This window comes from Lactuca saligna, chromosome 2 (assembly GCF_052625555.1).
Source record: "Lactuca saligna cultivar CGN05327 chromosome 2, ASM5262555v1, whole genome shotgun sequence".
NCBI lineage: Eukaryota > Viridiplantae > Streptophyta > Magnoliopsida > Asterales > Asteraceae > Lactuca > Lactuca saligna.
This window is the reverse complement of record NC_136418.1, coordinates 182009031-182032551: the sequence shown is the minus strand read 5'-3', so window position 1 is coordinate 182032551 and position 23521 is coordinate 182009031. Positions and strand designations below refer to the sequence as shown.

The window sequence follows — 23521 nt, the reverse complement described above, 5'->3', positions numbered from 1 at the left end:
TTCTATGGTTGGAACGGGGTGGAAAACGTGTGGGGAATGGGGAGTTGCTGGTATGGTGTGAATGGCGGTGTCGGCATGGCTCCTGTCACTAAGGATGGGTAGCTTTGTGCTTGGAAAGCAACACCTGGGCCACTAGCGGCGTTATTCGTCGGGGTTGCGGACGTGTGCATGAGCGGGGGTAGTCCGTTAGTGACTTGCACCGTTAACGGTGGTGTTATGAGTTTCATTTGTTGTGACTCATTTGTGTCGTGAATAGGTGGCGGGATTAGACTGTAGTCGGCATTACTTGGTCTGCCGGTGTTAGGAAAAAATGATTGTAGAGGAGGTGGAGTGAATGGATTGTGTCCGCTGATGTTGGGGAACAATGGCGGGCTTGTGTTGTTCAGAGTGGGTATTAGTATATGATTATGGGTTGTGACAAAAGGTGTAGTCGCTGTGAGAGCCGCCACCGGATGATGGCGTCTCAAAAACCGCGCTAGTCGTCGGAGCTTGTGTTGTTATCGGGGTGTTGGCCGTCTCCAGCGAGATCATTGGTTGTATCGAGCTTTATGGTGTTTCCGACGGCTCGCCAGCGGCTTCGTTCGTCATTTGTTAGTGGGTTAAAGAGGAAAATAGGTTTGCATATCTGTTGTCACACAATCGGACGACGCCAAATAATGCGACCTGGTCTCCGACCACCTGGATGGTGAAGGTTGAGTTCGTCAGAGAGAAACCTGAGAGGCCACAAAGAGAGAAACTCGTCAGCCATTTTCCGAGAGGAGGTCCCGGGAAAATGTTCCGACGGTCAAGTTAGTAGTGTATTCGAGAGTGAGGGTTGAGAATTGGGAGAGATAGCTTACCCTTCAAGGTGAAGTAGTAGTCCTTTTATACTGAGGATCCTCCACGGTCTGTACGAGGAACAAGGACTGCAGCCCTGACAAGATCCGTTGTCGTGTTCCTCGTTGTGTCAAGTCCAACGATTGGTCCAGGCAATAATGCTCTGGATGTGCTCCTTGTCGCCTGGAGCCGTTATCCTTGTCCTGTAGTGGAAGGTGCCCCTTGACAAGGCTAGGGCGTCTATGTAACATCCTCCTCTGGCACGTATCACAATATTGTCTGCTTTGGGCCACTCGGCACGAGGACTTCCCAGGGGGTCACCCATCCCGGTACTACTCTCGCCCGAGCACGCTTAACTGCAGAGTTCTTATGGGATCTGCTGCCCCCCCTCTGGCACGTATCACAATATTGTCCGCTTTGGGCCACTCGGCACGAGGACTTCCCAGGGGGTCACCCGGTACTACTCCCGCCCGAGCACGCTTAACTGCAGAGTTCTTATGGGATCTGCTGCCCTCACGGCTTTAAAACGCGTTGTGTTAGGGAAGGTATCCACACACCTTATAAGGAATGCTTAGTTCTCCTTCCCAGCCGATGTGGGTTCAGGTGCAACCCACCTTCACCCCCCCATTATAGGGTTCGACGTCCCTGTCGAACACATCGACCCGTGCCCTAGCTCTGATACCAATTTGTAACACCGTAAATTCAAAACAAATTTTTCAATTTTTATAAAACACAATTCCATCGATATTCATCAAAACAACCGTTTTAATTATCCAAATAAGACAATACAAAATCCCAAGATCATAATGTCAAAACTCCGAGCGTGTGTGTGTACGGATCAAGCCGGCGCCTTCCCGCGGTCGTCACTAGTACCTGAAACAATAACATCAAACACTGTAAGCACAAGGCTTAGTGAGTTCCCCAAAATACCACATATAACACATATTAGCCACTCGAGGCTATAACTCTGTGGGTCCGTGCACCCAAACTCTGTAAACCCTCAGGTTCTAGCTCTGATAAACATGCACCACATAAATCACATAGAAATAATGCAGTACAACACGTAACATACATAGCATACAAATACTCTATCACATAACTCTGGTTACCTACTCAAGGTAAGGTATAGTGAGAAGACTCACCTCGCGTGTCTCGGTAAGTCGTAAATCTGAAATCGCTAACGCTCGATCTGCCGAGCTATGGTCCTCCTATAGCACAATACATCTCTAATTAACACTTTCCCAACTAAGGTTGACCACACTATAACAAGTCAACTTAGGTCAACGCTGGTCAACGGTCAACGGTCAACTTTGACCGGACTCGGCAAGTACGCCATGGCGACTCGGCGAGTCTGAGCGTATACACTAATTTCCCTGGAATCCTCCCTTGACACGTCGAGTATTCTCCTAACTTGACGAGTTCCACCTGGCATGAGTTGTGGGGCCACCACGACTCAACTCGCCGAGTCTCAAGAACAACTCGGCGAGTCCAGCTTGACTCAGTCCACCTGTCCACTCTGACTTCCCCCTGACTCACTGAGTCAACCCTCCCCAACTCGGCAAGACCACTCACTGTGCGGTCGGGCAACATTCATACTACTCGCCGAGTCTGTTCTTCGGACTCGGCGAGTCCGTGCCATGCAATGACTCAAACTTGCTCATAAGGTCAGATCCTGTCCATTAACCCATAGATCCAGTCCTTCCAAGCTCATTTAGCACGTAAAGTTACAATCTTGATGCACATACAACCTCTATATGACCATATATGATGTTTTTGACTCAAATACTACAACACAAGGTCATAAACTCCATTGTCATACATAAAGCTTGATGAGTGAGGCTCTCTGGACCTCTATGGATCCAGATCCAAAACCTCAACACAAGGAGGGAACCATTGGGCATCAAATCATCCCATAAATGTCCATAAGAAACCCTAGATCGCATAATACTTCACCAAACGGAATATAAACCGAAATCATACCTCTAGATTGATGATCTAAGCTCCAAATCCACGAAATAGCAACCTCCTTTGATTCCTCTTGCCTAGAATCTTCTCCTTCTTTGCTAAATGACACCCACAAGGTCAAGAAATGCTCCTTTCTCTCTCAAAACGTTCAAGCACTCAAGGGTTTCTCTCTAAGGGTTGGGTGAGCACAAATGACGGCCATAAGGCCCTTTAAATAGGTCTCAAACCCGAGAATTTAGGGTTTCATTACACAGCGCAGACTCGCCGAGTCCATATCCTGGACTCGCCGAGTCCAGGCGCGATCCATCGTCCAAATCCGCATCTCTACTCGGCGAGTCTGAGCTCCAACTCGCCGAATCTCCCTCACAATTCAACAAAATACAATTTACATGATACCTGGTAAAAGTCCGGATGTTACAGTCTAGTTGTTGGGAATCCGCTGGGACATGGAGATCCTTAACTGGGGAATACCTCTATTTTCTTAATATCTCCTATTTTATTCGTGAAAGTTCCAACAAATTTAAATGCAAGTCAAAAATCACGTTTCATAAAAATAATAATAATAATAATAATTGCACAATTAAGTCACAAAACAATCAATGGGTACATTATAATTAAAACCTTAAGCAATAGTTAAGGTAGCTTAAGAAAAATGATAATAATATCTCCATGTTACCATTAAAAACTGATAAATTGACAACAAATAATCAGAATAAAAATGAGATAACGAAACTTTTGAAAGTTGAAAATCAGAACAGAGTTTGTCACAAACAAACAAATGTTGAGAGCCAAAATCTGATTCAAATTTATTTTTGCCCATTTTGGTGTCCCTAACCCAAAATACTGACATATTCTTTCAATTTAGATTCCCGGTTTTACAAGGGTATGAACACAACAGAATGGAACAGAAGAGCTCGTTCTAAAACTAAGACAAAGAAACAACAATCAATATGTGTAGTGATGAAAAAAAAAGGACGAAGATAACTATGAAGCCTCTCTTTGAATCTTTTCAACTTCTTCCCGATGTTTTCTTTCTGCCTCTTCAAGTTCTCTTTCTGCATCTTCTTTGTCCTCTTTAATGTCACGAGCTTCAAACTCCTTGGCTGCTGCCATGGCTTTCACAACAGGGTCTCTTAGTTCGGATATCAACCCCCCACCGACTCTGTATTCTTCTTCATCCCCAATCAGGTATAGACGCTGATCGGGTCCCGTTGCCATTGGAATGTCAACCGATAGCAACTTCATATCATACTGAACAATTACAATAAAAATATCAAATACATGCCTTTCTTTTTTCCTTACCAACAAAAAAAAAAAATAAAGCAACCCACCTGGCCACTTTTGTTCTTGACTTCAACACTAACTAAGCCTTTCATTTCTGCCCCTCGAATTGGAAAAATCAGAAAACATCGTTTGCTCCTGAGAGCTGCTTTGAAGTTTTTTAGTGTGACGCCGCCTCCTGACATAACATATGCTCTGAGATCCGTTCCAGTGAGTGGAGCACCCATGATCTCAAGAATGTCAGCTGATGTGTTCAGTTTTCTCATTGCCATTCTATAAACTTTGTCAGGATTTATAGTGAATCTTGATCGCAGATACAACCCCTTAACATATCATAAAATCCGGTTAATCCATGATGGAAACCAAAATGCAATAACAGATGAATGAAACTAAAATATGATCAGAGTCATCATCATGTCACAGATGAAATGTCTGTCAAAACACCTCCTACAGTCTGTAAACTTGGTAATAAAAGAGAGCCTACTAAAGCCTCATTGTATCCAATACTATCAGCAATCAATAACATGAACATTAATCGAATCAAAAGATGAAACTCACAGTAAATGCGACGATAGCTGAGGAAAGAGCAAGAAAACCATACTTGGCCATACCCTCGGATAACCCAATAAAAGTATTTGCGATCCCAAACATAATCCTCCAAAGCAAAATACACACCAAAACCCCACCAGCACCCCACAAAACCATGCTGTTCCTCCTCCAAAACGCCTCCATCTGCAATCCAACAGCTTGCTTATACCTCGAAAACGCATTCTTAACTGCTGCACCGGGTTCTTTAATCTTACTCTTCAACAAATTCATATCCAATTTACCACCTAGATTCGAACTCCCAGTGGAGATGTACCTGAACCCAAGGAAATTCCTGGTCAAATTGGTTTCCACGGATAGTTTATGAGATGGATTTTGGGAAATTTTCGAAACTGAAGAGGGCAATAAGCTGGGTAAGCGACAGGATGGAATCCATGGGTTTAGTTTAGGGTTCCGAGAGATGATTTGAGAAATGGGAGTCGATGAAATTGGGGGTCTGGGTAGCGACAAGGCCTTTGAATGGCGATGATGAAGATACCTAAGGAGGATTACTTTAGAGGATGAGGGTTTTGACATATCGGTAAAAATTAGATTCACAGGAGCACAAACTCGGAAGAGATCAAAGCAATTATATAACAGATCAAATCAAAATTGGTTGATCGATTGCTTGACCTTGCTTAACTCGTCAACGGAGATGTCTGGTAGCTTATATATTATGCAAGCCTGGTTTCAGAGAGGAAGGGGTTGAGCAGGACTGTCTGACTGTTACTGTGCACCTCTGTGATGTGACTTTTACTGGATCCGAATAGGAATTGATCGGGTCAAGAGTTCAGGACATTGTTTTGGGCTTCAAGTTTTCGAACTCATCAAGAATTTTGGGCCCTTTACCTTTCGCCCTAAAAAGCAGTATAACAAACTTCTCATACGCCTTCCAGGAGCACAATCTCCTTATTATTTTTGTGTTAGGACGGAGAAGGTCCTCGGAATGGTTTGGGATCAGTTCGTTTTTCTTGGAATCGCTCTCGAAACGGTCCAGTATATTTTTGGATCGGTTTCAAGCAGTCTCGAGCTGGTCTTTTTTCTATCCAGTCTTTTTAGAATCAGTTCCGATCTCGCAATCTTTGAATGCATCTTCTTCGGTTCGTTTTTTTTTTTTTTTTTAATTTTGAAAAAATGTGTGATTATCACTAAAATGATGATTTACAAAATTACTAAAATTTTAATAAAAGAAATAAGAGAAAAAATAGGGTAAGGTGTGATTAAAAAAATGTCATTAACACAATTTATATGTATATAAATTTTGGTTTCCGTTCTTTTTTTAGATAGGTCTCGGTCGGTCTTGATTCGGTCTCGGGTAGTCTCTGAATGGTCCAGTCCTTTTTGAGACCTGACTCAGATTAATTGTTTCTTTTTTTTTTTGGACCAATCGCGGGCCTTATTTTTGTGGTCATTTTTTAGTTGTTTTTTTCGTTTCGGACTAATTTTAGAAGAGTTTCGTTTTGGTTTTTTTTTTTGTATTGGTTCGAGTCTGGACTTTTTGTTCATGTTTGCATCTTGGTATATTTAAATAGTTGAGTAACTTAAACTTATATTACATGATAAGAAGTAGTAGTTCATACTATTAAGGAACAAAATTTGGGAAAAAAATTATAACTACTAGGTGGACATTACATAAATGAGTACATATTTATGGAATGATAACTAGAAATCAAGCACCAAAACGTTAGAATACAATCATGTACAACAAATCTCTTTTCTTGAAGGTCGTAAAAATGCAAACGAATAAATAATGGTCCTAACTTTTAGAATTTGAATTCATCTCTCTATTCAAGGGGACTTTGAGCCCCCTACGGACGAAACTCTTAGCATAGCTTTGACACATTCCAATGTTAGCAGTGCTTTAAAATGTTTGTGGGTGGGTTTGTGTATGAAATTTTGAATCACTGGATTTTATTGTGTGTTTGTGTGTGATTATAATAATAATGATAAGGTTATGTTTGGTGTATTAGATGAAAAGTTTGATGTTAAATAAAAAACTAACCAATAAAAAATAACTTTTGGTAAAACTTGAAAGATATAAAATGACATAAAAAGAAATTTAAAAGGAAGTTTTTCTATAATTAATTAATGGGTATAGTTAGAAAATTTTTAAAAAAACTCATAAAAAGTTACTCTAAGTAGCTTTTTAAAAAGCTAGCTTATAAACTATTTTCTTTAGCTTACCAAACATAACAACTTAAAAAAGCTCGAAAAATAAGTTAACTAAGGTCTTTGTTACATGCATATAAAAATGGTAAACTATATCATTTAAGCGACTCATGTCAACCTTTTCGAGGACCGACGTAGGAGGTCAACCGTAGACTACCAGTAATATTTGGGTGTGCAAAGATTTGAACTATGGATCTCATATGTGGAATTTTACTCCTCAGTAACTAGATTACCGTCAGTCAACGCCATTGGAGTAAAATTGTCCTTACTTATTAATTTATATAATTATATAAATGATCCCTATATATGTACAATCAGATTAGTGTATGGGTAAAGTGGGGGTGTGGTGTAGGAGTATAGGTGTAGGGCTTGGATTGGTTTATAAATGGGTTGGGTATGTATGACTATTTTACAAAAATCGATATGAAAAATATATAATGATTATCACTTTTTTGGGTTGGACCATATGGTATACCCACTATATTAAAGGCATCATGGAAACGTGGCATGTAATGGTCGTGACATGACTAGAATAAATATCACCTCTTTAAGGTGCAGTTATGGTGTGGAGTAGACATACCACATCACACAATGACTATGGAGAACCTCAATGAAAGTCTTTTATCAAACATATTGGTCATATTCTTAGGCAAACATCTTTCTAAATCTTAGAACTCTAAACCAAGATAATGAAGTTGCCCGTCATTGCTATCTACAAAAACTTCATTTTCAATAAATAAAAAACTTTTGAGTGATTTGAGCCCCATGAACCATTTCTTATGATATAAGTCTTAACTTGTTGCCATTCTTAAAAGTAGTAACTAAATAAACTGCTAATATATGGTCCGGTAAGTGGTCTACAAAGGATTGTAACGTTGTAATCACCGATTCTGGTTTCAGATGTAAAAAGTATAATCATGATTTGATCTGTATGTATGGCATATTCTGGTTTGATCCCGTAACTGATATGTATTGTACCCTTCACCAAAAATATAAAGAAAAAAAAACTATACATATTTCTCAAAATTGTTAGCAACTGCACTCCATAATCTTTTGCCAACAGATAGAAACAAAAAAACAAATCACGATTTGTAGTTCTCTACCATATGGACTTATTCACAAAAATGTTAGACTTACCTATTCCATAAGTTTCACAAACTAGAAAAACTCAAAAATATTTATAAAAAAATGACGAACAAATTGATTTATTTCCTAAATCCTTGTACTAGTTCTTGCACAAACAACCAACAATGTTGTCACTTTGAGTGTGTTTTTGTGACAACCATAAAAATTAGGTCAATGTTCGTCGATAACAATTATTATTAACACAATGTAATAAACCTATTGTAACATATTCCACTCATTTTAATGCAAATAAAGTTTTATACTTAGAAATGCATACAGAATATCATTCAAGTCTTCGATGGATGTAGATCGTTGACGAATAAACATTTTTCATTATACATAACTGATTTTGATACATATGATTGAAATAGATATATGTAATAAGTATTATTATGTACAGATGATACACTAAATAAATAGTACACGTATTTACAAAACCATGGATATAAAAAAACATCAAAAACGAAGTTTGTATGAAAAAATTACGAGTTTCCAAAAACGGAGTTCGTATGCAAAAATTACGAGCATAGCAAACGTTAGCTGGGGGTGGGCGTTAGTCTAGCTAACGTCCCTCCGATGCTTAAGTTAGTAGTGTAATCGAGGAGAAAGTAAGTAACGATGAAAAGTTCAAGGTAAGGAACATGTGTACCTTGGTTTTGTTGAGGATTAATCGACCCTACTTACATGTAGTATGCTTTGAGATGTATAGCATTCCGGGATCTTGGCAGAACGTCTCATTCGAGTGTTGCTAGCCAATATGCTCCTTTTCTTACTTCAACATCTATAAGATATGGTCCTTCCCATTTAGTAGCTAATTTACCTGCACTGGGATGCTTGGTGTTTTGGAATGTTTTCCTTAATACCAAGTCTCTTATCCGAAACCTTCTGATTTTTGTGTTCTTATTGTAATCCTTGGTGATCCTTTGTTGATGGGCAGCAATGCGTATTTTGGCAAGATCTCTGAGTTCGTCAACAGCGTCAAGATCTTGGGCAAGGATCATGTCATTGTTTTCTTGATTTTGGAGCAAATATCTTGTCGTCGGGATCACTACTTCTGTAGGGATCATCGCTTCTGTCCCAAACACCAGGGAGTAGGGAGGTTGACCTGTGGCTATTTTGGAAGTAGTCCTATCTGCCCATAAGACAAAAGGAAGCTCTTCTGCCCATCTTCCTTACTTCTTATCCAACCTTTTCTTTAAGTTGTTTATTATGATTTTATTGTTGGATTCTGCTTGACCATTAGCTTGGGGATGACCAGAAGTGGACATTATCCTTTTGATTCCCCAACTTGTGCAAAAGTCTTTTGTCCTATTGCTTATGAATTAGGATCCATTGTCGCATATGATTTTGGTCGGGATCCCGAACTTGGTCAAGATATTATGTTTAATAAACGAGACTACCTCTTTGTCTCTTACCTGAGCGAAGGCTTCAGCTTTGATCCAATTTGAGAAATAATCACTCATCACCAGCATGAAGACTTTTCCCTCTGGAGCTATTGGTAATTTTCCCACTATATACATCCCCATTTCATGAATGCCTATGGAGAGATAACAAGATGTAGAGGTTTTGTTGGTTGATATAGAATGTTGTTATGTCTTTGGCAAGCGTCACACCTTTGAGCATGTAGGAAAGAGTCTCTATTCATGGTTGGCCGGTAGTATCATGTTCTTAATATCTTGGAGCATAAGGATTTGCCCCAATGTGATTGCCACAGTCTCTTTCATGTATCTTCTTCAGGACTTCAGCAGCTTCAGGATCTTCCAAGTATCTAAGGTATGGACCTTCATTTATGGTGGGATCCTTAGGGAGGATCCTAAGTTAGCTAATGTGTCTGCTTCTGTTTTTTCTTCTCTAGAAACTTGGGTTAGGCTAAAGTTTTCAAAATCATAGGCTAATTTTTTAGGATTTCCAGATATAGTGCTAATCTTTCACATCTCACTGCGTAAGATCCATTGAAGTGATTAGTCAGTAATATAGAATCAACAAATACCTGAAGATCCCTGATTTGAAAATACTTAGCTAATTGCAGTCCTGTGATGAGAGCTTCATATTCAGCTTCGTTATTGGTAGTGTTGAATTCATAACTAACTGTCTGGGGTAGGATGTCCCCCTTTGGTGATTTTAGTATGATCCCTAGCCCTATTCCTTTTTTATTTGAAGCTCCATCTGTGAACAGTGTCATTTTCCCAATTGTTTATCTTCTAGGATTTGCTTGGCTTCCATGTCCACTTCGTTTTGTAGGTCATCACTAAAGTCAGCCATAAAGTTTGCTAATGCTTTTGATTTTATGGTGGATCTTGGTTCATATCTGATATCGAACTTACTTAACTTCACCGACCATTTTTCCATCCTTCTTGACATTTCTGGTTTTCTCATGACATTCTTTATAGGATAATTAGTTTTCACATGTATAGTGTGTGTTTCAAAATAATGTCTTAATTTAGTAAAAGCAGTTACTAAGGCAAGGTGAAGCTTTCTATTCCCCATGATTAAGTTTATCTTCCCATGCTCCACATTCTCACTTCTTCTTAGTCCCTACAATCAGAACATATATGAATACCACAACCTGTATCAAGGACCCAAGAATTAGAATGGGGTGAGTTATTAGACAATATAGTGTAAATACCTGCATGGTTGAGTTTCACTTTCCTATCCTTAACATCTTGCAGGTACTTTGGGCAGTTTCGCTTCCAGTGCGACTTTTCGTGGCAATAGAAGCATTCAGCCTCTTTAGGGTTGGTAGAAGGAGTGACAGAACCTTTCTTGGTTCCACTTGAAGAGGAGCCATCAAGGGACTTTCCCTTGGTACCCTTCGAAGGGCTCTTCCTCTTCTTTTCTTTGCCTTGTTCGATTGCCAAGACAGGGGTCGCGGTAGGAGTAGGAGTGGTAACAACCGATTTACCCTTAAGACCACTTTCGACGGTCTTCAAGAGTCCTTGAAGTTTGCTGAGTGTAACTTCCTCCTTGTTCATGTGGTATGTCATTCGGAATGGATCAAAACAAGAAGGTAAGGAGTGAAAAATGATGTCAATTGCTAACTCCTGGGGGAAGTTCACATTTAGCTTCAGCAAACGGTTCACATACCTTTGCATTTTCTGTAAGTGGCCCGTGATGGGTTCACCATCCTTCATTCGGGTTGTTATCATGGAGGAGATGATATCATACCTCTCTTGACGAGCACTTTGATGGTAGCGGTCCATCAAATCCTGGTGCATCTCAAAAGGGTAATAGTCCTCATAGGACTTTTGGAGCTCGACTGTCATCGTGGCCAACATGATACATGCTGCTTTGGTGGCATCTCTCTCATGAGTCCGGAATTCAGCGATCTCCTCAGGAGTAGCAGACGACTCATCAAGTTCCTTAAGCTCCTTGTTGAGGACATATTCATTGTCCTCGTAATGAGTGACCATCCTGATGCTCCAGATCCAATCCATAAAGTTTGAACCATCGAAGATGACTCTCCCACAAAGGTTCATGATAGAAAAGGAGCCGGTAGGGTTTGAGCCAGAAGCAGCATTGTTGGAAGACATCTAAAAAGGAAAGACAAGTTTAGATTAGATATAAAGATAGTTATAATAAGACACACAAATGTAATATTAAGGCTAGGACCCAACACAATATTTTATAACTCGGAAGAGGGATGCCGTAATTCAAGCTATAAAATATTTGAAGGTAGGTGAATGACGATTCACCAATTTCCACCATGAAAAACGAAATAAATTGTTAGGTTTTAATTGGTTTTGAAACTCCTAGATTCTTTGAGATTCATTGAACTTTTCAATGGCATGTTTCAATCTCGAGTGTGCCATTTAAGTTTTGTGACTGGGATGCTGAGGATCACAAAACAATGTGTGAAGTAACCATGCAAATTACTTGGTCTCTTAATGTTTATCACCTAATCGATGTGCCGGTTAACCACACGCGCTCCACCGATCTATGATAAACCTTAAACCACCCTTTTCCTACCTTTTTAAGTCCAGGTTAGTGTGTCGGTTAACCACACACGCTCCACTAACGACTTAAGTAAAGTGCAAAGTGTAATTTCATGGGTTAGCACCTTATTCGCATTTTCCTAAAGTAACTAAGATTGGGAATTTTTAAAAACATTTAGTTACTTTACAATCATCATACTTTTAATGAGGATTAAAGTCATTGTCCTACCCATTCGGCTAACGACCCTCCAATAGTCAAGGAAGCGGTGGGTGAGAGTGGACAACCATTAAGCTACCATTTTATAGGCAACAACCTTATAACCCCCTTATAGACTGGCTTCGTGAATGAGGCCTACTAACGGTAAAACGACTTGTTCTTATACACACACACACACACACACACATATATATATATATATATATATATATATATATATAATTATAATATTATAAAGTATAAGGGTTGAATTTTAACTTTTAAAATTCTAGGGGTTGGAACTAAAGTTTTCTAAAATGTGTGAGACTTTACATGTTCCAAAACTTGAGGCCAAGTTTTGTGACTTTCAAAACTTTTCAACTTCATAACTTATGAGTTAATGATTTATTAAAATGAAGACTCTTCATTTTCATGTAACTTATGTGTTTATTAATGAACTTTAAAAGAATGACTTTTGGTAATCCATAACTTGAGGACAAATTATGGATTCCATTAAAACACATCAAGATTAAGAATTAAACTAACAAACTTTTTGCAAATAATTCCTATGATCTTCTAAACTCATAAGTGTATGAACATTCATATCAACAATTTCAAGAATCATAAATAAAGCATACAAAACTTGAAATTTTGATAATAGCCATTGTAAATGGATTAGCATAATCATTACACCATCTAAAACAAGTTTTATAAGACCAAAACAATTTAGGGTAATGTTTCTAGTCCATTTCCAGCAGCAAAAGTCGAAAATATGCATTCAGGGCCTCCTACTCGTCGAGTGCATGAACGTACTCGACGAGGAGGATGAATTAACACATGGACTCGGCGAGTTCACTCAGAAGATAGCATATTTTTGAGTTTTTCCAACAAGTTTGCATCAAGTATCAAGAAAACAAGTCTAGGCTCTGATACCACTGATGGGTTTTGAGTATTCTAACACTCCTATGGTGTACATGCAACCTTAGAAACCTTGGATCTATGTTTTCTCTAAGATACGTGCAAATAATAATTTTCCAAGGGTTACATCCTAACTAGCATGTTATTAGGTACTTGAATCATAAAACACTAGTAGAATTGCATACCTTTTAGTACTGGTTGATTGCTTGGAGTTTGAGAGCCTAGCACCAATAATGTGGATGCCTCAATGGAATTCACAAATCACCACAAACTTAGGAAGCTTGAGAGAATAGTAACACACTTCTAGAAATCGGCCATCCTTTAGTTCTCACACAAACTAGTGCCATTTCAAGTGCCAAGGACCCCTTTATATAGTGTGGTGAATTAGGGTTACATTCATGTAAACACTAATACCAATGAACTTTCATTTCCATGAGATCCATGGGTTAAAGCTCCATAGACTATCCATGGACTTTCTATGCAAGCCTAGCCCATTCTAAATAAGCAATAGCCCACATTATATAAATACAAGAGCCCATATTTAATTAGTCACATTTTTGGTCACCAAATTAATTCTAGATCAATACTTATTAAATAATATGATTTCATATTAATATATTAGAACTTATAATATATTAATAAATCATAAACCTACTATTCTCAAAAGATTATCCCTAAATTGTTCGGGTGAAGTGTAACCCAAATGAACCATGCCGAGTCGGCTCAAGTACATCTCAAATATAGTTATGGACTTAGACACTTTATCCAACAGATAGACATATTATCGATTTTAAGCTAAAATAAATGGTTCTTATGGTTCTTAACCTGTGGTGGTTCTCATTTGATATATATATATATATATATATATATATATATATATATATATATATATATATACACACACACACACCCTAATCTAATAAATAAGTAGATTTTTGACACGTGGCATTCTCCAAGCCCCCTGTAACGCCCCAATTTTGGTATGCTATTTAAATGTTTATATTTTTTTTTTCGAGTTTCAAGAGGGACTCGACGAGCCAGTAGCCCGACTCGTCGAGTGGGAACGGGTTTTCGAGCACGTGTAAGTAGGTGATATCTATGTGCGAGAGGTTGTGGCACGGCATGGAGTAATTGTATTAGTGGTCAGACCGAGATGTCCGTTTTACTTCCAGATTCTAGAAGCGGTTTCATGACGAGATGGGTACTTGTCTCCATTTCAGCACCGCTTTCCACCCTCAGACAGACGGGCAGAGCGAGAGGACGATTCAGACTCTTGAGGACATGCTCCGGGCATGTGTCCTAGATTTCGATGGTAGTTGGGATACGTATCTTCCGTTAGCAGAATTTCCGTATAACAACAGTTATCATGCGAGTATTGACCGCCCTCCCTTCGAGATGCTCTATGGGAGGAAGTTCAGGACCCCGATTTTTTGGGGTGAGGTCGGTCAGCGTGTCATTGGGAGCATCGAAGTGGTGCTCAAGATGATAGAGTTGATTCAGTAGGTTCATAGTAGACTGCAGACTGCGCAGAGTCGGCAGAAGAGTTACACCGACAGGAGGCGTTCAGACTTGGAGCTTCAGGTGGGCGACATGGTCCTCCTAAAGGTATCACCCTGGAAGGGTGTCATCAGGTTTCGGAAGAGGGGCAAGATGGGCCCCAGGTTCATCGGTCCTTTTAGGGTCTTGGCCCGGGTGGGTCGGGTCGCTTATCGGTTGGATCTTCCGGCAAAGCTCAGCCAGATCAACACCTTCCATGTTTCCCAGTTATGGAAGTGTTTAGTGGATGAGTCAGCGGTTGTAACCTTAGAGGACATTCAGGTTGATAGCAGCCTGAATTATATTGAGAGACCGGTCGTGATTCTGGACCGGAAGACAAAGACCTTGATGAACAAGGTGGTCCGGTTAGTGAAGGTGCAGTGGCAGCACCGGAAGGGGTCGGAGTGGACGTGGGAGACAGAGGAGCAGATGAGGGAGCACTACCCAGAGTTGTTTCCAGATGCAGCAGCAGCAGACTTTGAGGACGAAGTCTGAGACAAGTGGGGAAGAGTTGTAACGCCCCAATTTTGGTATGTTATTTAAATATTTGTATTTTTTTCGAGTTTCAAGAGGGACTCGACGAGTCAGTAGCCCGAATCGTCGAGTAGGGATGGGTTTTCAAGCACGTGTAAGTAGGCGACTGGACGAGTCCATATTTGGGACTCGGCGAGTCCGCCAGTCTGGAAGTAACCTTAGATCCACGGGTTTTGCACCTTATTTAAACCATGTTATGAGCCCCAAACTCACCTCCTTCACCCTCAGAACGTCATTTAGCAAACCCTAGCCATTATTTGAGCATTTTGAGCATATCTTGTGTATCTTTTGATGTTTGGAGAAAAGAAAGAAGGAAGGACTAAAGGGGAAGGTGAAGAGCAAGGATCTAGAGTCCAATCCAGAGTTCATTGAGGTATAATCCGAATCTCTTCTGTTTCTATGTTGATCTTCCATTAGAAATCCCATTTAGGCCATTTTTATCCACTTCCTAGCTTGATTGTAGTGGAGAGATCATATTGAATTGAATAGCCAGTGGATCTAGCTAGGTTTGAGCTTCAAAAGCTCAGATCTACCACCTTTATGAGCCTAATTCGTGTATAAACCCTAGATCTACTCTTTTAGTCCTTGCTAAGCCTTTTAATTCCTTTTTATGCATATGTACACGTAAAGTTGGAAACTTTACGTGATAACCAAGCCTTAAGAACCCAGATCTATAAGTTGTATGCATTGGTTTTGAGCAGAATCAACTGTATAGAAGTTGCATGCAACCGACTCGGCGAGTCGTTCTTCGGACTCGGCGAGTCGAGTCGCGAGTCCCCGATTTATCCCCTTTCATGTATTATGCCGAGTGGAACCAGTGATTTATAGGTGGACTCAGTGAGTCGGAGATCAGAATCATTCATGGAGGGACTCGGCGAGTCCAAGGCAATCTTCATACCTCAAGAACAGACTCAACGAGTTGTTCATACAACTCGGCGAGTCACAGTCGGAGTGTTCATATGTTGAAGGAGAACTCGACGAGTTGTTCATACAACTCGGCGAGTTGGATGCAGATTGACTAAGTGTTGGTATCGAAGAGGAACTCGTCGAGTCTACGCCAAACTCGACGAGTAGTATCGAGTAGAATCGAGAATTGAGAGTAAGGACTCGACGAGTTGGCGGCCAACTCGGCGAGTCAGGTCAACTGTATGTTGACTTTGACAAGAGGTTGACTTTGACCAAGGGTAAAATAGTCATTTTACCCTCAGTATAGTTATCAGTATTTGATTGAGTGTACTTATGGAAATTGTAGACGGGGAGATACTGGAGCAGCAGCAGACAGTTTATCGAGCAATTCATTCAGCAACCAGATTACGAGGTGAGTTTCCTTCTAGTAGGAACGGGTCTACGGCCACAATGCTGGCCCGTTTAGTTAGCAGCAGTTTCCGGACTTCATCCGGTGCAGTAGTTAGTATGTCTTATGCCTTCGTGGCTCGGACAGGATTTATGCATTATTTGTTCTGGGTTGCGGCCCGATGCAGTATGCAGTATATGTGTTTATGCTAGTTGATATGTTTTATGCTATGCTATGTTCAGTTAGTTCCGGACTTTGGTCCGATGCAGGGGGCAAGGCCCCAGACAGTTCCGGACTTCGGTCTGATGCAGTTAGTTCCGGACTTCGGTCCGATGCAGTGGGCAAGGCCCAATAGTTATTTATATGTTTGTATGGTATGTGGTAGTTTGGGGGTGCTCACTAAGCTTCGTGCTTACAGTTTTCAATTTTGGTTTCAGGTACTTCGCAAACAAAGGGAAGAGCTCGGGATGATGGCATCGCACACACCACAGCTTCAGTTTTTATTCCTGGGAGACTGTTTAGTTTTTCCTTAGATGTGATTCGATAGAGTTTTTATCATGATACTTGTTTTTGGTTTGAGATATTGATGTATGGTTTTTATGAGATAACTTTCAGTATATGATTTTTAATAGTGTTAAAACGAAAAAATTTTGAGTCGTATTTTGGGATGTTACACCCCCCCCCCCCCCCCCCCGCGGAAATTGATTTTTTCTTCGACTTTTACTAAACTGAATTTCCCAAAATGCCCTTCATTTCCTTTCTATAATAAATATGCAAAATCGGTTAAATCTGAGAAAAAAAAATGAAAGTTTGTTTGTCAAATACGAAATTGGTTTATTTCCTGCAATACTTTTTTAAATGGAATGTGAATAAATAATATTTACTACCCTATAAATCAATTGAAATCCTCATTTACTATACGTAATTATCTCCTACATGTTGTTATCAGTTCCCTTTTTAACGTATTTTATCTAAATATAACTAACATATTATTCTCTCATAATCTCATCATATAATTCAGGACTACATTCAAGACTGCGTTCATTTACTGTTTCCTATACCACTTTGCATCCAATCTTCGATTACACATTTCAAATCCGTTTCACTCAATCATTGTTAAGAAGCTTCAAGGTTAGTTTTGTTTAATATGTAATCTCTCCTCCTATACGACTTCTCTTTTTCTTTTATAACAGATTTTGGGTTTTGTTTACTTTGCATTCCCCTATTTCTTCTCTTTATTAAATAGGATGCATATTGGTTTTAATTATTAAAGATAATCCATTTAAATGGTATATACAAACTACATTCTAAAAACCATGCCGTAAAACACAAATTGTTAGTGTTGTTCTGCATTGGCTAAGTGCTATCATCAAATTCCTGTGAATGAGTGTTCGACAGTTGGACATGTCAAGCTATCATGACAACATTATGTCAATTAATTGAGGAAAAAAAGTAAATACGTGTGTAATGTGCAGATATTAGCATTGTACTTTCGGATAAAATAGAATTAGTAACAAAATATTAATGTCTATATGACATGTATATGTGTTGTGTCTGATGTGTGTGTGATGTACGTATGAAATTTCATTCTTATCTACTTCTATTTTAAAAGTACATTGCTATTTACTGTACTTACGCACATCCTTTTAGATTCTATTGATGTTGAGTGGTTTTGTGATTAACAGGGACAACTTTTATAGTTGTTATAAAAAAGGGAATTCAATTTCATTTTTTGAGTACAATGTTTCTCTATGTAGGTTCAAGAATGCTCTAAACTCTTTTTGAGTATCAAGGAAAATGTGTCCAATAAATGCAAATAATGTTGAAGAAATGAAAGTACGCTGCTATAAACCGATAGATATACCAATCAAGCTCAATTTATTAAAACTTGTAAAAAATCCAAATTTCCTTTTTTGTTTGCATGTATCATGAAGTAGAGAACTGTAAGTTTGAAATCACTAAATTCTGTCAAAAATGTCAAAGCATCTCACAGATGTAAGCACTGTTTCATCTATTGGTTCTAATGGAGACAACCTTTAGTTTTGTTTTATGTGGTCCCCGAATAATGAAAACCATGAACATACAAATCTATAGCAAACAATTTAAAGTACCTTGCTATTTTTGGCATTTAACCCTTTGGTTTTAAAGTGTATCCATTGAAAAAAAAACCTCCTTTATTTGTAATCTCTCTCTATTAACTTTTTTAATTTTGGTTTTTCTTTATTTCATGTGGTTGAAATATGGATCAAAGAGTCCATGGAGGGATAAATGAGTAAAGTCATGTTTTTCAAAACTCTCCCTTTTTCGCATGAGAGTAATTTGGCAAAGTGATTTGTTTTGCCAATAATAATAATAATAATAATAATAATAATAATAATTAAATAAAAAAAACTTTATGGCTTAAAGTTGTCAAATTTCTTTTATGAGCAAAAATTCTTCCTGTTTGTTTAGCTAAGTGGAGATGGCATTTGTCACATAGAATTCGGTGGTTCTCATGATATTTTGTCCATTAACTCTGCAATTGTTAATGAAAAATTGAAGATACGACTTTTATTCCCCTTGATATTTGGGAGTTTTTTTTTGTAATTTTGGCGTGGTGGGAGTCTGGGAGATAGAAAAGTGGCGACCTGTTGGGCAGTTATGTTGAAATCAATTCAATGTATTTCACGAGAAATTAGCATGTAATCTTCTCTAATTTTGAAATCGGTAGGTTCATATAAGCCACCAGATACTACCATTGTATTACAATATGCATAAAATAGCGGTGTAGATTCATAAAAATCAGAATTTAAATAAAAGGGTAAAGCTGTTTTTCTCATGCTATTTATATGTTCTGTTTAAATAAAGTAGATTTTCTTTTTCATTTTTTTCTCTACCCTAATATAGTAATGTACTTTAAAGTGATTTATGTGTTACAACTATGAAACCTCATGTGTGACAGATATAACATCATTTAAGCGGTACGAATGCATTAAATAGCAGCCTATTTTCTTTTATTGTACAAATATAGCATTATGCTATGTAAAAAACTAATTTTCATGGACCATTTCAAATAAATTTTTTTAAATCAAATATCTATTTTCTTTAAAAAGGTAAATTGTACTTTATAATAAAAATCTATTTATACTATCTATAACAATGTACTTTCAAAGTACATAACCATAAGAATTTAAAGCTTTATTTTTAAACACACTAACATTTTTTTTAAAATTAAGTATTATCCTATTTTCAAAGGGTAATTTGTAAATTAATAATAATAATCCATTTATACCATTTATAGCAATGTACTTTGAAAGTACATTGCTATAACTGGTGATTTGTGTCTTGCAACTATGAAACATCATGTTATTTATTCCTGTTTTAAATGTCTATTTTTATAGATCTTTTATTCACTATTAAATGGATAGATTTTAAATAAGAAGTTTTTTCTTGAAAGGGTAAAAATGTAATTTTTTAAATGTGTATCTGTGTTATGTTTTCTTTTTGTATGTTGAAAAGGGATATGTTAACTTTTTTTTAGTAACATTTTAAACCGAACAAAGAGCCATGCAAGAGTAATTTCCATTATACCCTTTTTATAATTGTTTTTTTTTTTTCGAAATAAACCTTTTTTTATAATTGTTTAAATCAATTACTTTTGCTAACATCCAAAGAATAACAACAAACTTTCATTTGTTGTTGTTTTTTTTTTCATTTTTTGTTCGTTTATATTCCAAATATTTTACTTTCACAATTTCTTTTTGTTTCAACTTTTTTTTTTTTTTTTCTAAATAATGATGTTGTATTTTTATGAATTATATCATCCTACTTTTATAGATACCCTAATATATCATTGTACTTTTCAATTAATTACATTTTATAACATGCTATTTTGATAGAAAAGTTACATTTTTATTACCTTTTGTACATAAAATCAAAGTATGTTGCTATTTGACCAATTATTAAAGTTGAAAAATCTATGAAAATAACAATATACTTTGAGGTTGTTACTAATTGTTTTTTTTAACCCCAACAACTGCAATAATGAGCGTGTTCGGCACATAGCGTTTTGGAGCGTTTGAGAGCTTCTAACTTCTATCGTTTGACAAAACGCTCCGTTTAAAACAAAAAAATCTCGTTTGGCACTACAAGCTTCTAGCGTTTAGTTTATTCAAAACGCTCCAAATCCAAATACTACTTCACGTAGCGTTTAACGAAACGCTATAAGCTACAAGCTACCCGCTAGTTTTGCTGAACACACCCAATATCTTTTAACATGTTTGTTTCTATCATTTTGGTTTTTGCTAAACTACAACTTTTCTATTGTTTATAGTTTTTTTTTTGGCTATATAAAAACTTTAATCATACGGACAGTGGTTTCCGCAGGTTATAACATAATCCAATACGAAACATGGACATCGCACAAGTTTATATAAAAAATAAACGATATTCATTTTGATAATATCCCACTCTTTTTGATAGTATAAAAAACTTGTCCAACCACATGTTTTTCAATATATGCTTTAAAATAATATATGCACACTTTTTGATTGGGACATAATGGTAATTTTAAATTTTAATACTTAAAAATATATAAAAATAATTTCAATAAACATGAATAGATAATATTATAATAATAATAAAATAATAATAAAGTGATTAAACAACGACGATATAGGAGTAATGAAACCATTTCCAAGATCATCTTATTCTTGACTTTTATATGAACAATAACTATTACATGTTAATATGTTAAATAAAAGAAATTGAAAAGGCTAACCTATGCTAGTCTGCTGTATTGATATTTTACAAGTAAATTGACGCAATTTGGGCTTAACATTTGAACAGTTTAGTTAGACTACAATGTTATTGGGCTAAAGTTGAAAATAAACTATAAAGCAACAATAGTTAAAACAAAAGACAAAATAAGTAGGCAAAAATGACAACATAATATCATACGAACAGAAAAAACAAATAGATCTGAATTCTCACTCCAACTCCAAATCAAAGTATAACCAGGCCAATGAACCATCATGCTCGTCTACACAAATTCATCTTAATAGTAAATCCTTGCAAGGTTCAATGGAAATCTTCCAATGATTTACTCCCAAGAACCCTTTCTCGTGCTATAAAGCTCAACTTGCAGCCACCCTTTATGCCTAAATAGTCTGCTAATGTCGGGTCCATGTTGGAGTGATGGTTCGAGAAAGTTTGCAAGGTTAACAACTTTGCAATCATCAGTTTTGGTATCAAACCAAAATATTACATGTGAGTCCTCACATGATCATTATTCGATCAAAAAATATGTTACCCGGTTTGAAACCAAAATTAATGATTACAAAGTTGTTAAGCTTACAAGCCTTCTCGAACCATCGGACCCGATATTAGCAGCCTATTTAGGTACTGTTGTAAAAGAGTGGCTGCAAGTTGAGGTTTATAGCATAAGAAAGGGTTCCTGGGAGTTAATCACTAAAAGATTTTCATCGATCAGGACAAAGTTTGTGTAGATTGCTATGACTTGTCATCTTCATTGCCATGTGTAGAATGCTCTTTGGGCAAGAACATGATGGGTATGTTTGATAAAACACCTCCTTGTACGTTCCCCAAAGTCGTTCAGTGTTGTGGTCATTTTCGCCATTTAAGAGGTCGATGAAGGGAGTAGAGCTGTCAAATATTCAACTTGTCACAATATAATTAATCTAACATAAAATAAAAAAGAATATAATCGGCAGGTACAACGATTAACATATATTGATTAACACAATTACTACCAGTGTTCTGGTAAAGTGCTACTAGTGTTGAAAACCTAAACTAATTGTGGTATATTCTATATATTGAATAGCTAAACTGTTGCAGTGGTGTTGTAAGTGAAACCGGGTTCACTCAGAAATATAGTCGGGCTGAAATGAAATGAAGCCGCATACAGAAATAACTTAGAGTACGTGCGATTTAGGGTTGTTAGCATTTTGCTGGTATCACTTCAGTCTTAAGGGTTAATCACTGCCTCATTTGTTGTCATATTCTTAGATCTACACAGATCTAATCTATTTGTTAACCCTGCATTGATAGTAATCGAGTCGGAGGCAAACAGCGAAACAGAAACATAAACAAACAAAAAAAACAAGACTGTGTGAGCAGATCTAGTCCGTTGATAGACATACCGTGAACGGCGATTTCCCGGTGGGAAGAAAAGTGTCGGCGTCCTTGCTCAAAGAAGATGAAAAGTGAAAACTAGGTTAGTGGGAGTGTCGATACAAAGAACTAACTGCACCTATATAAAGTGTCGACACAGAGATCTAACGGCACCTATATAAGAGATGTAGATTGCTTCGGAGTTTGTGCTTTTTCCTTGATCGAATAAATTTGTGAAATGATCCAAAAAAAATAATAATAATAATTAAAAGTTTGGGTCCTAAAATGATCACCACTTTGAGAGGTTGGAAGTTCTTTATCTAAGGGAAAAGTGAATATACCATTAAGGGTATATAAGTTTAGGTACTCAAACTCACAATACTATGTTGTTTTGTATCATATGTGTACATTGTAATTACCTAATGTTCTTATAATTCAACTTCTAACTTGATTTACTTCTAAGATTTTTATAAATTTCACATTTATTTTACTCTTACATAATTTTCATTTTAAACTCTAATATACATAGTCTAATAGGTGTTTGGCAAAAATAAATAATATAAGAGGAAAACAATAGTGAAATTTCGAAAATCTTCAAAGTAAATCAATTTAAGGTTGAAGTTTAATAACATTATAATGAATATATCAAACAAAACAACTAATTATAGTGAGTTTGGGTACCTAAGCTTATATACCTTTAAGGGTATATTCACTTTTCCCATATATATATATATATATATATATATATATATATATATATATATATATATATATATATATATATATATAAGTTTATTTTTCTATTTACAAGTATCATAATATTAGTAATCATCATTAATAATATATGTCACTTATCATGCTACATGTTAATCTATTAATTTACCATTATAAATTTTAAATTCTCCACTCTAATTGCATTAAATTAATAATTGATTCTTCATTTCAAATTTCAAATTTTAAATTTCATATTCTAATTACATTAAATTAATAACATTAGAATAAAAAATAAAATAAAATTAATATATATGATAAGATGATATAATTTCATATATTTATTTA

The 23521-nt window shown here is 37.0% G+C and overlaps 1 protein-coding gene, 1 long non-coding RNA gene and 1 pseudogene across 2 annotated transcripts; all 3 read right to left on the bottom strand.

Annotated features, from left to right (window-relative positions):
- Positions 1-1104: 1104 nt before the first annotated feature.
- LOC145033034 (5S ribosomal RNA) lies at positions 1105-1219 on the bottom strand (annotated as a pseudogene).
- A 2343-nt stretch (positions 1220-3562) lies between these two features.
- On the bottom strand, positions 3563-5373 carry LOC145028427 (uncharacterized). The gene is made up of 3 exons (XM_078977113.1): positions 4621-5373; positions 4113-4385; positions 3563-4032 (listed from the first exon to the last, which is right to left on the bottom strand). The coding sequence occupies exons 1-3, from the start codon at positions 5182-5184 to the stop codon at positions 3766-3768; spliced, it is 1104 nt and encodes a 367-aa protein (XP_078833239.1). The 5' UTR covers positions 5185-5373; the 3' UTR covers positions 3563-3765.
- A 15714-nt stretch (positions 5374-21087) lies between these two features.
- LOC145028426 (uncharacterized) lies at positions 21088-22742 on the bottom strand. The gene is made up of 2 exons (XR_013675996.1): positions 22492-22742; positions 21088-21994 (listed from the first exon to the last, which is right to left on the bottom strand). It is a non-coding gene; the product is annotated as an uncharacterized LOC145028426 (long non-coding RNA).
- Between the last annotated feature and the right edge of the window lie 779 nt (positions 22743-23521).